This window comes from Vombatus ursinus, unplaced genomic scaffold, assembly GCF_900497805.2.
Source record: "Vombatus ursinus unplaced genomic scaffold, bare-nosed wombat genome assembly UNPS02014945.1, whole genome shotgun sequence".
In the NCBI taxonomy this organism is placed as follows: domain Eukaryota; kingdom Metazoa; phylum Chordata; class Mammalia; order Diprotodontia; family Vombatidae; genus Vombatus; species Vombatus ursinus.
The window spans coordinates 25614251-25629970 of NW_020954723.1; the positions used below are offsets into that span (position 1 = coordinate 25614251).

The window sequence follows — 15720 nt, forward strand, 5'->3', positions numbered from 1 at the left end:
CAAGTCACTTAACCCCAATTGCCTAAAAAAAAAAAAAAACAAAAACAGCTGTGGAGATGGAACTGGATCCATTCCAAAGGCACTAAATAGCAACAAGGAGTCCCTTATGCTTCCTTTTGCCTGCCTAGTGGGGATTTGAACAACGGTGAAAGAATAATGGAAATAGCTATGACTCAGTGAGCTTCGAAAGGTCAGAATGGTGAGCCACTAGAGGACTGGGAGCTAGGTCCATGCTGGGTTTTACAGTCACCTAGCCCACCAGTGAGAGTGAGGCCGGAGGAAGGACCAGAGAGGCACAGCCAGAGATAGCTGAAATGACACATCAGGTATCTGTGCTGCATGTGTAAATGAACACGGTGAGAGGAGCAATGTAAAGAAACTGATTTAAACTGGAGCATAGCCTTCGGGGACCAAGATAGTATAAGGGAGAATGTGCCCTAAAATGTTGGGGGCAAATGTTTGTAGTTATCTCGGGGGGTAGGAGCAAGGTGCCCCCTCGATCTGGAAAATCTGCATAAAGTTTTTTGGCCCTCCCTTTGTACCAGAGAAACCTGAATTATTATGGCATTAAAAGATAAATTGTTGATGTTATACAATACTATACATATAGGTTATGCATTTCTGAGTTTCCAGACTTTTTCTATGTCGTCTGCCGGCCTTCATGTGTCCTCTGCAGCCTCCGCAAAACTCCCCCAAAATTCCTATTAAATTTCTTATGCCTACCTGTGACATCAAAACCTCTAAATCAGGATGTAGAAGGCATAATTGTACTTCCATTCTTGCTATATCTTTGAAGTAAATATCTGCTCATCAAAGCTAATTGATGCCAATTGGTTAAAAGCACCTGAGGAGCTAATCACTAGCAGTTAATACCACCAAAATGGAGGCTTGAGCCAACAGCATTAGAGGAAGGCACCTCCAGTCCTTCAGGGATACCCCAGGACCCCAGTGAGATATAGCTAGCATCAATCTAGAAGAGTAAGTTCAGGGTCCTAATACATACACAATGATAAGTTTCTTTTATATAGAATATATAAAACAATATACAATACTGAGGAAAAAGAGGGCATTTTTGAAAGATTAATGTGGGTTACCATTAACCAAATTATATTTTTTAAAAAGAATCATACAAAAGATGGAAGCAAAAGTAGTAATAAAGGATAAATACAGAAATATGGCATAGTTGCATAAGAATGGTGTCAGGAATGTTGAAGTTCAGAATGAGCTAAGAAAGTCTGAGAATTAGGTTTGGTTTTGGTTTTTATTCATGGGGTTTTTTTGTGTGTGTTTTTGAGGGTTTTTTTTAGTTCTGTTGGAGTAAAGAGGATGATCAAAGATGGGAAAGGTATTTACTATTACAATCAAGAGTTCCAAAGGGAGATGATTAAATGATGTCCCAAGGGATTGGTGAGATTAATGTGAATAATTGCCTCAGGAACCTTCGCTGTTTTACCACAAAACAGTTCTCTTGATGAAACTTCTGGATATTTATATATACATATATATTATGTACATCTTACATATATTATCTATATAAAGATAGAGATTATATATATAAAGATATATAAGATATAAGATATATGACATATATCTTTTAGATATATAAAGATATATAAATAAATCTTTATGTTTCCATATTTATCCTACTCTCCTCCCTCTCCCAATCTCATTTGCTCCAGACTCAGACTATACATTCATACCCATACCTCTGGATGCTGCAACATGTAATCTAGGGCCTCTTCAAAATATCCCAGATGTAGATCAGTCAACTCTTTGGGGAGATCTTCAAATCTGAAATAAGCCAAAGCAAGCACAGCAAAACCATGTCCAGCCAGCAAGCTGGCTCTGTATTCACAGAGACCACCTCCAGTTCCATGCAGGTCAATGATCCCTGGGAAAGGCCCTGCTCCTGGAAGAGGTAACAAATTGGAAGGATTCTTTAGTCCCAAAGGACAAACTTAAATTATACTTCTAGGACCTGAAAGTAAAGACAAGAGATTCAGACCATGTCTTTGATTCTTAAAATTAACTTCCACATTTATGAGATTTTATAAGTGTGAGCAATGTCTCTTCCAGCACAGACCAAAATGGTTCACCATTTTAAAAAATAGTCTCATGAGTTGTTCAGGTCCCAAAAATAAGTATCCTCTGGTGGCCAACGTTGTGATGATAAATCTCTTAACTTAATGAGGCTGGGCATTATTGGGGTCCATACTTAAAATCTGACAAGCTTAGTAAGAGCTGCCAGATCTTACAGCATATCAGCAAAGCCCTGGAGAACTCAGGGTCACCAGGAGGCCCAAAGTGGGGCTTTAGTGAAGGGTCTTTAAATCACTTTCCAGAACTAACAAGTGAACGGTTTCATTTGAATGTATTTTGTATTGTCTGTGTACATATTATTTTGTCTCATAGACTGTAAGCTCCTTCAGGGCAGTGATGGGCATTTTTGTATCCCCGGCACCTAGTAAAGTGTCTGCCACGTGGTTGTTGATTGATGTTGCAGAAATGTTGAAAGATTTCTTAGGTGCTTGCTTGCAAATGGCTGCACATAGTTACATCTCATTAGCCATAATTGTAGCAATAATATGTTAAACAATATATAGTGAAAAGTCAAAATAATAATAACAGCTAACATTTATATTAAGCTTCAAAGTTTACGAAGCACTTCATGAATATCATCTAATTTGATCCTCACAACAATCCTTGGAAGTAGGTACTATTATCTTCATTTTACATATGGGGAAACTGAAGCAGACAGATTAGGTGATTTGCCCAGGGTCAGACAGCTAGGAGGTGGGAATCTGAATTTGAACTCAGATGTTCCAGAGGCTAAGTCCAACACTATCCACTTTAGTTGCATTAATATTGCAATGTATTAATAGAAGCATAAAACACAATGGGCCAGAAAAAATATTTCTGCGGTCATCCTCTGTTTGTTAGAGCTAAATTGTGGAGTGTTTTGAATGCCAGGATGGGGAAATTGGACTTTATTCTAAAGACAATAGGTAAACCATTGAGAGTATCTTAAGTTAGGAATAGACATAGACAAAAGATAGACATGCAGGACAGCTAGGTGGTACAGTAGATGGAGCACCGGCCCTGAAGTCAGGAGGAGGATCTGAGGTCAAATGCGGCCTCAGACCAAGCACTTGACACTAGCTGTGTGACTCGGGGCAAGTCACTTAACCCCAATTGCCTTAACCAAAAAAAAAAAAAAAAGATAGACATGCCTGGCAATGGTGTGCAGAAAGGATTGTAAAGGTGGAGGGGGAGAAACTGAGAATTCCTTTGGTTTTCAAAAACTGAAAAATCACAGAAAAAATCTGGGAGAAGGTTTCCTTTCTGTACTCTGTCCCTCTGCTCTCCTGCCTGTCTCTCTCACATGCATTCACAACTCTACCTATGAATACCAAGGCGATCATTTTATGTGCAAACTAAATTTTATATAGATAAATGTCCCTAAACATACAGTGCAGTGTTAGGTCTCCCTAACGGGGGTAGATGGTTTCATATTTCACAATTTACATTAAAAACAAACCTGGCCTTCCTCACCCATGATTTTTAATTTTCCCTAAGTCTTAAACCTCTCCTCAGTATGATCAATAACAATTAACTTAAGTTGTGAGAGAAACAGAAGATCTATAGGAAGAAAAGAGACAATCATCTGTTTTGAGTGAATTGTATGTGTATAATCTAATACATGACAAGTATCCAGTCTAGGGATTCTTTGGGCTCCAATCTCCTAGCCAATTTGGTCCTTAAGAAAGCAAGCAGAGCATCACTGACTCAAATGGTCATAAAAACATAGGTTTAAAGTTGAAAAGGTCCTCAAAGGTCATTGACTCCAATTCCCCTTATTTTGCATTTAAGAAACCTGAGGCCAAAGAGGGTAAATGATTTGTCCAAAGTCATACAGGTTGTCAGTGGCGGAGATAGGATTTAATTGGAGATACTGTCCCTCTGCAGAAAATGCTTTTTAAAAAAAAGAAAGGAAGGAAGGAAGAAAGAAAGAGAAAGAAAGGAAAAGAAAAAGAAAATGCTCTCTCCACAGTACCCAATTATCTAAAAAATGGAACTGCTTCTTCAGGCACCTAACAAGAAATCAATAGAATCTGCTTAAGGTTCCTAAGAGAGGTGTACTGCTACCAAGCAAAAGGAATGATCTACAAAATGGGATACAGAAAATCCTGCTGGGAGGAATCAGGGAGCCTGGGGAATGCTTTGGGAGAATTTGAAACATCTACTGCCACTACATTCCGGGAAAAAGAGAAGGCGTAAGGCCGGGATTGCAATGACAAGTGTGAAGTTCCAGCAACGCACCTGGAGGCAGGAAGAGGGTGGCCCTCACGCTGCCCTCTCGCACCGGGATCCTCTTCACCCCCGGCCCCAGGAAGCCCCGCTCGTGGACCACCTGTGCCAACACCTTGGTGGGCTGGGGGTCGTGACCCTCGTACACCTTCAGGTCCACGAGGAAAGGGGTCTGCACGTCCCGCTTCACCAGCCTTTCACTGGGTGTCTCGGACCGCAGGGTCCGGAAGAGCCCCATGGGCTCCACGCCGCTGTAGCTGCCCCCCAGGGCGGGCGCCCGCGCCAGGTCGAGCTGGCCGCCCGCGTCCGCCTGGTAGCGGGCCGAGGCCTGGAAGAGTTCCCGTTTCTCATCGCGGAGGGAGGCGCGCAGGGTGACCGGCTGGGCCGGGGCCAGACCGTGCACGGAGATGACCAGCGGCTCGTCCCACAGGCTGTGGGGCCCGGGACTCAAGCGCAAGCTCATCGCCATTGAAACTGATCGTAGGCACACTGAAGTCCACCTAGACCAAGCGAAAGGGGCGATCCTCTCTTCCCATTGGCTCCCCCGTGGGCGGAACCTCTCGGGAGCTGCCCAATGGCTTCTGTAGAGGCCGGAGAGCCCCGGGAGAGGCGGGGAGAGTGGGATGAGCACGTGTGTGGCTCAAAGTCATTCCCTCCTTTTCCTTGTTCAGTCCTTGTCAGGGAAAGCCCTAGAATTAAGAGGGCTTGGGAAATGCTTCTTGTAAAAGATAGGATTTTGGGTGATTGAGGAAGAAAAATGCGGTTCGGATTCGCTCCTACAATAAGACATACTCCTAGAGAGAGAAATGAAGATAGCTTTAATTAAGATTATAATGCAGGTAAAGAAAAGCTAGATTTACAGCAACATACAATTAGCAATACGACTATAGTAGGGCTAAGAATACAAAGGATAGCAATAATATAAGAAAACATCACCAATTCGAGGAAGCACCAACACCTGAAGTCCAAGCTGGGAATTCCCAGGGTACAGCTTTCAGGGTCCCAATTGGGAAAGTCCCAGGCAGAGCATCCTCTCCATGGGTGAGAATCCAAAGATGGCTTTCCCAATTAGGATTTAAATAGGGCCTCTAACAAAGAAGGCCCCCTGCCAGAGGTGTCCATGATTCTAGTAGATGTTTTACTTGGTCCAGAAACTGGCCAACTTTCTGGAGCAACCAAACATCTTAAAATATTAACTTGATATGTTCCCATGAACTGGCCAGGTTCCCAGAGCACATCTTTTCCTGAGAACTGACTAAATTCTCAGGTCAACATAGATAACCACACTCTGGCTTATAGCCCAATGTTTAGAGTCACACAGGAGACATGGAAAATCTTTCCTTGTAAGAGTTATCAATCAGATTTCAGCCAGAGAAGTCAGCAGAGGGAGTTGAGGAGGGAGAGCATGCCAAGCATTGGAGAGAGCCAGAGAAAATGTCAGGAGCAGGGAGAAATGGAGTGCCTTGTTAAAGGAATAGCAAGGAGTTCATTGTCACTGGATCTGAAGAAAGGTGTAAAAAAACTGAAAAGATAGGAGGAGGCTAGGTCGTGAAGGATTTTGAATACCAGACAGAGCATTTTGTATCTGAACCAGGAGGCAATAAGGAGCCTTTGGAGTTTATTGAGAAAGGGGTGAGGGTGTGACATGATCTAACCTGAACTTTAGGTGGCTGAAAGGAGAATGGATTGGATGGGAGAGACTTAAGGCAGACTGACCCATTAGCAGGTTAATGCATTAGTCCAGGCATGAAGTGAGGAGGGTCTGTACTACAGTGGTGGCAGTGTCAGAGGAGAGAAGGGAGCAGGGGAGGGTATAGGGGGAAAGAGAGAGTTCTGTTTTGAGCATGTTAAGTTTAAGATGTCTAATGGACAATCCAATATGAGATGTCTGAAAGGCAGTTGGAAATGAGAGATTGAAGGTCAGCAAGAGAGATTGGGTCAGGATAGGCAGATTTGAAAAGCATCAGCACAGACATGGTAATTAAATGCCCGGGAACTGATTAAGATCACCAAGTGAAGTAGTATAGAGGGAGAAGAGAAGAGGGCCCAGGACAGAGCCCTGTGGGACACCTTTAGAAGCCATGATCTAGACGAGAATCCAGCAGAGGAAACTGAGAAGGAGCAATCTGATAAATAGGAAAAGAACCAGAAGAGAGTAATTTTCCAAAAACGCAGAGAGAAGAGAGTGATCAATAGTGTCAAAAGCTTTAGAGAGGTCAAGGAGAATGAGGATTGAGAAAAGGTCATTGGATTTAGCAACTAAGAGATCATTAGTAACTTTGGAGAGATCGGTTTCAGTGGAAGGATAAGACCAGAAGTCAGATGGTAAGAGATTAAGAAGGGAGTAGACTGCCTTTCTGAGGAATTTAGCTAAAAAGGGCAGAAAATATATAGGACAATAGTGGGGATGAAAGGATCAAGTGAGGGCTTTTTCTGAATGGGGAGACATGGGCCTGTTTGTAGGCAGTAGGGAATGAGCTAATAGATAGGGAAAGACTGATCATAAGGGATAGAGCGAGGCTGACTCCTTATTGCCTCCAGGATCAAATACAAAATGCTCTGTTTGACATTAAGTTGGAGGAATTGGATGAAATGGGATCACTTGAACAGGTTAATTTTGGTAAGAACTAAGGCCGCCTCATCATATGAGAGGGATGAAATAGTGACAGAAAGAGATGAGGAAGAGGGGAGAAGAGGGAGCTCACAGAGAAATGGTCTCATTTTTTCCTATAAAATATTAGGCAGGGTTCTCAGCTGAGAGAATGGGAGGGAGGGAGGATCACAAGAGGTTTGAGGGAGGCAGGATCATGGGAGGTTTGAGGAAAGAAGAAAAGGTTCTAGATTTAAAGCTTGAAGGGACGTCAGGGGCAATTTAATCCAAACCTCTTATTTTATGAATGAGGAAACTGAGGTCTAGTGAGCACGAATTGACTTGCCTAAGATCATCATAACCTTAATGGTGGGTAAAAGGTTGCTGGGGATCTGGCTTCTGGGGTTGTAGAAGAACTGGAGATCCCAGGAAAGAAAAGAGTACTAACTAGTACTTTTTAAAAAAAGACCTAAAGCAAAGTAAGTTAAGTATTTTTTATTGTTTTATTAATTTTTATTAGCTTTGAGGTGGCACAGTGGATAGAGTATGGGTCCTGGAGTCAGAAAGACTCATCTTCCTGAGTTCAAATCTGGCCTCAGACTCTTAGTAGTTATGTGACCCTGGGCAAGTCACAACCCTGTTTGTCTCAGTTCCTCCTCTGTAAAATAAGTTGGAGAAGGAAATGGCAAACCATTCCAGTATCTTTCCCAAGGAAATCCCAAATGAGGTCACAAAGAGTGAGACACAACTGAACAAATTTATATATTTTTATTTTAAAGTCCAATTCTCCCTATCCAGCACAAAAACAGTAGGTGCTTAATAAATACTCATTGACTTTACCTGACTTCCTATCTCTCCCTGGCTGGAAGTAGGCAGGTTCACTCCTTAGGCAACTTGGTTATTTCCCCCTCTTCAAAATCCTGGTGGGGGACAGTACAGACGAGAAATAGACATAAACCCTTTTTTTTTTAAACCTATTATTTGATAAACTCAAAGACCCCAGCTTCTGGGATAAGAACCAACTCTTTGAAAAAAAACCATTGGGAAAACTGGAAGAGTATGGCAGAAACTTGGCATAGGCCAAAATCTCACACCATATACCAAAATAAAGTCAAAATGGGTTCATGATTTAGATATAAAGGCTGATACTATAAGCAAACTGGGAGAGCAAGGAATAGTTTATTACCTATCAGATCTATGGAGAGCAGAAGAATTCATGACCAAACAGGAGATAGAGAATATTATGAAAAGCAAAATGGATAACTTTGATTACATTAAATTGAAAAGTTTTTGCACAAACAAAGCCAATGCAACTAAGATTAGAAGGTAGAAAATTGGGAAAGAATTTTTACAACCAGTCTCTCTGATAAGGGCCTCATTTATAAAATATACAGAGAATTTAGTCAAATCTACAAGAATACAAGTCATTTCTCAATTGATAAATGGTTGAAGGAGATGAAGAGGCAGTTCTCAGATGAAGAAATTAAAGCCATCTATAGTCATATGAAAAATGCTCTAAATCACTATTGATTAGAGAAATGCAAATCAAAACAACTCTGAGGTACCACATCACATCCCTCAGATTGGCCAACATGACAAAACAGGAAAATGCTAAATGTTGGAGAAGATGTGGGAAAATTGGAACACATGCATTGTTGGTGGAGTTGTGAAATGATCCAACCATTTTGGAGAGCAATTTGGACCTATGCCCAAAGGGCTATAAAAATGTGCATACCCTTTGACCCAGCAATAGCACTTGTATGGCTATATCCCAAAGAGATCATACAAATGGGAAAAGGATCCACATGTACAAAAATATTCATAGCAGCTCTTTTTGTGTTGGCAAAAAATTGGAAATTGAGAGGATGCCTATCAATTGGGGAATGGCTGAGCAAGTTGTGGTATATGTGATGGAATACTATTGTGCGCTAAGAAATGATGATCAGGCTGACTTCAGAAAAACCTGGAAGGATTTGTATGGTCTGATGCTGAGTAAAGTGAGCAGAACCAGGAGAACCTTGTACATAGTCACAGCCACATCGTGCAATGACTAATATTGATAAACTTAACCCTTCCCAGCAATACAAAGGTCTAAGATATCTCCAAAGGCCTCGTGATGGAAAATGCTATCCACACCCAAAGAAAGAACTAGGGAATTTGAATTGCTATTTTTTTTTCTTCTGTTGAGTTTTGTTTCCTCTTTCTGGTGGTTCCTCCTATTGATTCTAATTTTTACTTACAACATCATGTGAAAATATGTTTAATAGGAATGTATATGTATAGCCTATATCAGATTGTGCACAGTCTTGGGGAGGGTGATGGGGAGGAAGGGGGAGAAAATTTTTAACTCAAAAGCATATGGAAGGGATTGTTGATAAATCAAAATAAATTAATAAAAAATTTTTAAAAATAAATAAATAAACATATTTCCACATTAGTCATGTTGTGAGGAAGAATCAAAACCAAAAGGAAAAACCATGAGAAAGAAAAAAAAGAGAGAGAGAGAAGATAGTATGCTTTGATCTACATTCAGATTCCATAGTTCTTTCTCTGGATTAGACATAAACTCTTACAGCTCAGAAAATCCGCCAGCTTCTTGACTCTCTGGTAGCTAGATGTAGTGGTGTGCAGCACCATGCGTGACTGTCTTTGATTTTGATGTAAACAGTCCTGATTATATGGTTACACATTTCTTAGGAGCTCCCCCTTAAATTGTTAGTATTTGTTGTGATTAAGTTTACAATAAAAATTATCTAAACAAAATTATAAACACCTGAACAAATATTTAATCAGCCCTGACATGTTTATATATTTAACATAGTTTTAATAATATATCAAATATATATTTAATCAGGATCCTTCCTTCCCCAAAATACAAATGTGTGCATCCTTACGGGTATCTTTTTCTACTTGACTCCCTTTGATGTTCATAATCATTTTCTCCTCATTTGCCCCACCTTGCTATCAGGGAGTGGTTGGTCTTGGACAATTAGTCTCAACAGTTCTCAACTGCAAGAGATGCCCTGGGAATACTTGCTTGCATCCCTTCTGTCTCCAACATTCATTATTCTCTCATTCCTTGCTACCTTAACATCCTCCTCCACCCCCCCCCACCACCCCGGGAGCTGGGCCCAGGAGACAAGCTCATGGTCAAGCCTTTGAAGCAAACAGATAACTCCTAAATAGATATCCTATATAGATATGCTCCTACTTAGATATATTGCTGCCCAATAGACTACCTCTGTAAAGGCAAGAAACAGCCCACAGTCTGGAATGTGAGTGGGATAGACATGAATAGGATTCACAGTCCTTTGCCCCTCCCTCAGTCTCCCTTAGTCAGGAAAGTGATTTATTACAGCTTCGTCTTCATGTAGGAAGAACTCTAGATGTGAGGTCTTTAAAAAAAAAAAAAGGCAGGGGGGCAGCTAGATGGTGCAGTGGATAAAGCTCTGGCTTTGGAGTCAGGAGGACCTGAGTTCAAATCGAGCCTCAGACACTTGACACTTAATAATTGTGTGACTCTGGGCAAGTCACTTAACTCCAATTGCCTCACTAAAAAAAAAGGGGGGGGAGCCTCTTTTGTGATGTGACCAAGAGGTTTGTTAAGAAGACCATACCCCTTTCTCTCTCCCACCTGTTTATCTTCAACAGTCTACCCCCCACCCCCATTTCGAATCTTAAAGACCATATTTGGACAAATGAAGTGTCCTCAAGGTATCCCATATCAGGAAAGTGGGGGGTGAGGGTCAGGGTGAAGATAGGGTTTCTGGAACTGAGCAGGGATGGGAAACTCAGAAGAAGGTGGGCTTCCAACTAATACTAAAAACAAACAAAACCATGAGACACAGTTTAATAGTTGTCCTTGTATACTTTCTTTTTATTTAAATGGCTCTAGTTATTTGGTTAAATGAGATTTCTTGGGGGTACCCCTCCCCTTAAAGTGTTGTAGTTGCTGAGATTGTTGCTTCATTTTTAAAATTAAAATACATCTACCAGTATTTCTCAACATAATCATCACAGATTTTATGGCAAATTTTTGGACAAAAAATGCGACCATTATGTGAAGCTTTAAAAATTGTGCCAGTATTACTTAAAAATAATTTATTACTAAACTGTCTTTAGTGTAAGATCAGGATACCATGGAATACTCGTGAATATATGTTAAAATTGAATAGTCCAAATCCACGTACATAGTTTCTTCCTAACAGTTAAGTGAACATTTTTCCAGTCTGAAAAATAAAGTTAACACTTTAGTTGTTATTGATTTGTGCATTATAATCGAAATATTACACTTGAGAAAATTTACTACAGTGCTGCAAAGTACAAACTTACAAAATTTAATCTTCTGTGTCCAAAGATTTTGCACCACTATCTTTGGTTTCGCTATCCGACAGGCCGCCCTCAGTGCCACTCATGTTGGATGTGTTTACTTCATCAGCGCTCTGCCACAGTGCGTCATCATCAGATCCATCTAGTGCATTTGAAATTCCTGTCTTTTTGAAGCTTTTGATGACTGTTATGTGTGGTATAAGGTCCCAACTCTTAATTACCCAGGTGTATATCAGATCCAAGGATGGAACTTCATACTTCCAATGGGTATCAATTGGTGATCACCACTTGTCATCCACTCCTTTACAGATAGACAGTGCAAGTGTGCTGAGAATTACAGGCTCAGTAGCCGTATCCACGGGTGAATACATTGTTGCTCTGTTTATCTTTTAAGCAGTGTGAGGAACAGAATTATGCCATGTGACAATTACACGATGAAAGGTTATAAACCAGTTTTTGGACTGAAAAAACAGGGTGCAACAATTATGTGGTGGCGATAATTATGTGGTGAGATAGGGTATATATGTATATAAACAGTCTTGTAATCTTCTACCTTTACATACATACACACACACACACACACACACACACACACGGCATACAGCTACTGCTGTTGGGCTCTTCTCAGAGTGAGGCATCTCTGTTTGACTCCCTGGCCTCCATCTTCAATGGGCAGTTTTATTATCTTCTGCTCCTGGGTTCGGGTAGATGTGACAGTACTCTTTTTAGCAAAAGCAGTAACCCATAGCCAAGTATTGGACTGGCAGAAGCCTTTGTCTGAAGACTGCTTCAAAGCTCTGAGACTGGTCACCGCTAGGACAGAGATGAGAGAGGTCTCTAGCCTCTCTGGTTTGACAATCATTCCTGGTTCAGATGGGACTTCCTAAATTGAGAGATTCCATTTTTACTTATAATCAACCAAGTTTCACTTCACAGACTCCAAGAGAATGGCTGGGGACCAAGCTGTGCTAGAAGTCTATGTCCAGGGGCAGGTTTGTTATCTCAATAGCCTTGTTTGTATGCAACTGAATTTTTCCAGCTTCAGACTCCATCTAAGGTGTGGAGTGTTTTCTTTGTGCCAGAAAGGTCTTTCTCATTCTAATTCTGAGTCTCCAGCTCTAATAACCTTCAATCTAACAGGCACACCCTGTTACACTTTTATTTTGATTTTTTACTAAATCCCAGACCTTAGTCTTCTCTTCCTCAGTTTCTCATTTTAGTTTGTAACAAAATCAAGCCATTCTGAGGAAAAGATAATGATCAAATCAAGATAGGGAATGTTTTTTATTTCTCCTACCCCAGAACTGGGGACTAGATCAAAAGAAGGAGGGAGTCTAATTTGTTAATAATATTAGCATATGGATACAGAGCCTAGAATTCTCAGCACACTTGCATTGTCTATGTGTAAATACAACATATGCACATACACACATGTATTTATACTAGATATATACACACAAATATATATATATACATGTGTGCATCAGATTTTACAAATATCTGATTTTATCTTTGCAATAATCCTGTGAAGTAGGCGCTATTATTATTTGCATCTATAGATGAGCAAACTTAGGCAGACAGATGTGCCCAGCGTCACACAGCTACTAAATGTGTGAGACTAGATTTGAACCCAGATCTTCCTGAATACAAGTCCAGTGTTCTATCCACTGTGCCACCCAGCTGCCTAGGATAGATTAAGAGAATGCTTTTTCTCCTCAAAGGCAAGCTTGCATTTCTATTATCTCGTTTTGCTAAATAATTCAATAGCCATCTGAAAATGAGGCAGTTTTGTTAAGCACCTAAATGACACAATGTATAGAGAGCTAGACTTGGTGTCACGAACACCTGAGTTCAAATTCAGCTTCAGACCCTTAATAGCAGTGTGGCTCTAGACAAGTCCCTTAACTTCTCTTAGTCTCATCTGTAAAATGGGAATAGTATTGGTCCATACAAGATACAGATGGATGGTAACCTTAAAGAGGAAGCCTCTGACTACTCTACGGCTGCAAAGCAGAAAATGGCCACAGTGAAGATGAGAAGGAATTAATTTGTCCTAGGGATGGTCTGCAATGGCTGATTTAGTGGGTGGAGTAGCAGCAGCAGCAGTAGGATTGATGGCAAGGGAGAAGATAAGAATGCAAGGTGCCAAGGAGTTCAGAGCTGAATAGTTGAGCTCTCTCAAGGCACAGACCTTAGAAAGGCTGTGAGAGGTAAGACACGATTATATTCCCATATAAGGAAATTGAGAGAAAAGGTAGCTCTAGGTCAGAGGTTCTAGAACTGGCTAACACAGGAGGAAACTGATTGTTTGGTTAAAGAGGCTGAAGTAGGACAAAAGTTAAACTTTACTTAGAGTGTGCATGCACATGATAATGGGCTCATTAATACTAACTTCTCTGCCCAGAGGACAGCAATAGCACAAAGCTAAAAACTAGGCACATTTCATATGTTAACGGGAGAAGAAACATGTTAAGGAGTATCAGGAAGATTGTGACCTGTAAAAGGGAAGGACAAGAAGGTATTAACTGCATAAAGGCTTGTGTTAGCTTGTATGTATGTATGTGTGTGTGTGTGTGTGTGTGTCCCTCCTGAGTACTATGCGCCCACTTCTTGCAAGAATTGTAAATAACGTTTTACAACTAGGGAAGCAGCGGGCTGTGACAGCTCGATTGTACCTCCCTAACTCTACCAGGGAGTGTTTGAACCCCATTTTTAACAAGGCCTTCAGGAACTATCCATTCCAATCCATACTCAAAAGGAATCCCCATTACAACATTATAGAAAAATAGCCTCTGCTTCAAGATCTCCAGGGAGGGAGGGAAAATCCACTTTTTCTCCAGGCAGTCCATTTCACAAACTGTTTGACATTAATGTGATTTTTAAAATGCAGAATGTAGATGGTTTTCTTCTTTGTCTGTAAAGACTGCTAATAATGCCTTACTTAATCTTTGGTTTTTTTGCATCCCCAGAACTCAACCCAGTGCCTAGGACATAGTAAGTACTTAATAAATGCGTTATCTATCTTTATCTTAACTTTATTTCACCAAATTCATTTATTTCTTGTGCTTTCTCCTCTGCCATCAAATTTTCAAGAGGTTTGTCCAGCTCTACCCTGGCTATAAAGTTAAAATATTATATCTAAAGTGAGATGCTCAGGGACTTTAAAGAGAATGAAGTGAGTTATATCAGTATTTTGCAAATGCTTTCATCTCACTCTCTCTAACTTAGGGTTCTCCTGATCCCTTATTGTTCTTCCAAACACACCCACACGATTGCTTGAAGCCTCATAGCACAGGTCTTCTAATAAGCATCACAGATCTTTAAAAGGTCAAATGGGAAGGAAACTGAGAAAACTGTGATCAATCTGCAGACCAGCCCCTGTCCTTACCACCACTAGCTAATACTGCATTTCCTTTCTCTGGTTTTAGAAATTACTCCCCCAAACTTCCGGAGGGTGATGGAACCTGATTAAAAACAAATAAACAAAAATAAAACTGGAGCTATTCCTTAAAAAAGCCAACACAATGTCGGGAGATTGAGATTGTCAACTGGACCAAACTGGCCTCTAACCTGTGGATGGCCAGAGCTGAACAGAGCTGGCTAGAGACAAGAGAGTCAGGAATCAAACAGATGTTGAATTTCAGAATGAGGGAAAGGTCTTACAAGCAATGACACATGTACTGGGGCCCTGCACCTAGTTGAAGGGACCCAAGGCAGTGGCACTGAACTATGATTTATATACTTGTGGCTAGGCAAAGAGTCAAACAGTGTAGTGTGGCAAGAGGAATGAGGTACAACAGCAGCAGTGAGGCAAGATTATCTAGTGACAAAAAGTCCGTTCATAGCAGGGCTTCATGCCTGGGCCTGTTGGTGTTTCAGCTCCAGAAGAGGAGCACAAAGGATTGTTGTTATGCCAAGTTCAGGGCACAGCTTGCTTGCTGGGCTAACTTAGCTCTGGAAAACAGGGGGTCTCCCAATATCTTGACAAGGTACTGCTCAATTGAGAGGAAGAAAGGGAGCTTAGGTATTGTCATTTATAGTACTGCCTACTGTTGTCTAGGGAGGTGGTTCATTTCCTCAACATTTTCACTGGGTGCTTAAGGTCTTTGGCTAATAGGAAGGGGCTGGTCTTGTCTGATAGAAATTCTGAGAGTCAAAATTCTGAGCACAATCAATGTATTCATTAGGCTAGCAGTAACCAGTGAATTAGATCAATAGCCTTTCTCAATGACCAAAGACCTAGAGTGAGGGCTGACAGGGTCTTTTATAATAATTAGCAAGATGACAGAGCAAAATCTCAAACAACATAAGTTTGTCTTCTTCTGATTGGTTATTGATGACATAGTCAAAAATTAGATTACATCATTTGGACCTCCCCAAGTGAAACCCTTTTAACCACAGCCAAGACATGTGATTGAGCTCACAAGACAAATGTTCTCAGGAGATGGGAGTTGCTATAATATCTTAAGGGCAGCTAGGTGGCTCAGTGAATA

General features: G+C 40.9%; 1 protein-coding gene across 2 annotated transcripts in view; it reads right to left on the reverse strand.

Moving 5' to 3' along the window:
* Window positions 1-4777, reverse strand: part of LOC114030080 (acyl-coenzyme A thioesterase 6-like) — a 21505-nt gene extending 16728 nt beyond the window's left edge. For both annotated transcript variants that reach the window (XM_027844734.1, XM_027844733.1), the window contains exons 1-2: window positions 4321-4777; window positions 1707-1909 (exon numbers count right to left, since the gene is read on the reverse strand). In XM_027844734.1, coding sequence (XP_027700535.1) covers window positions 1707-1909; window positions 4321-4777 — 660 coding nt within the window. The remainder of the gene's footprint in view (window positions 1-1706; window positions 1910-4320) is intronic.
* Window positions 4778-15720: the final 10943 nt, after the last annotated feature.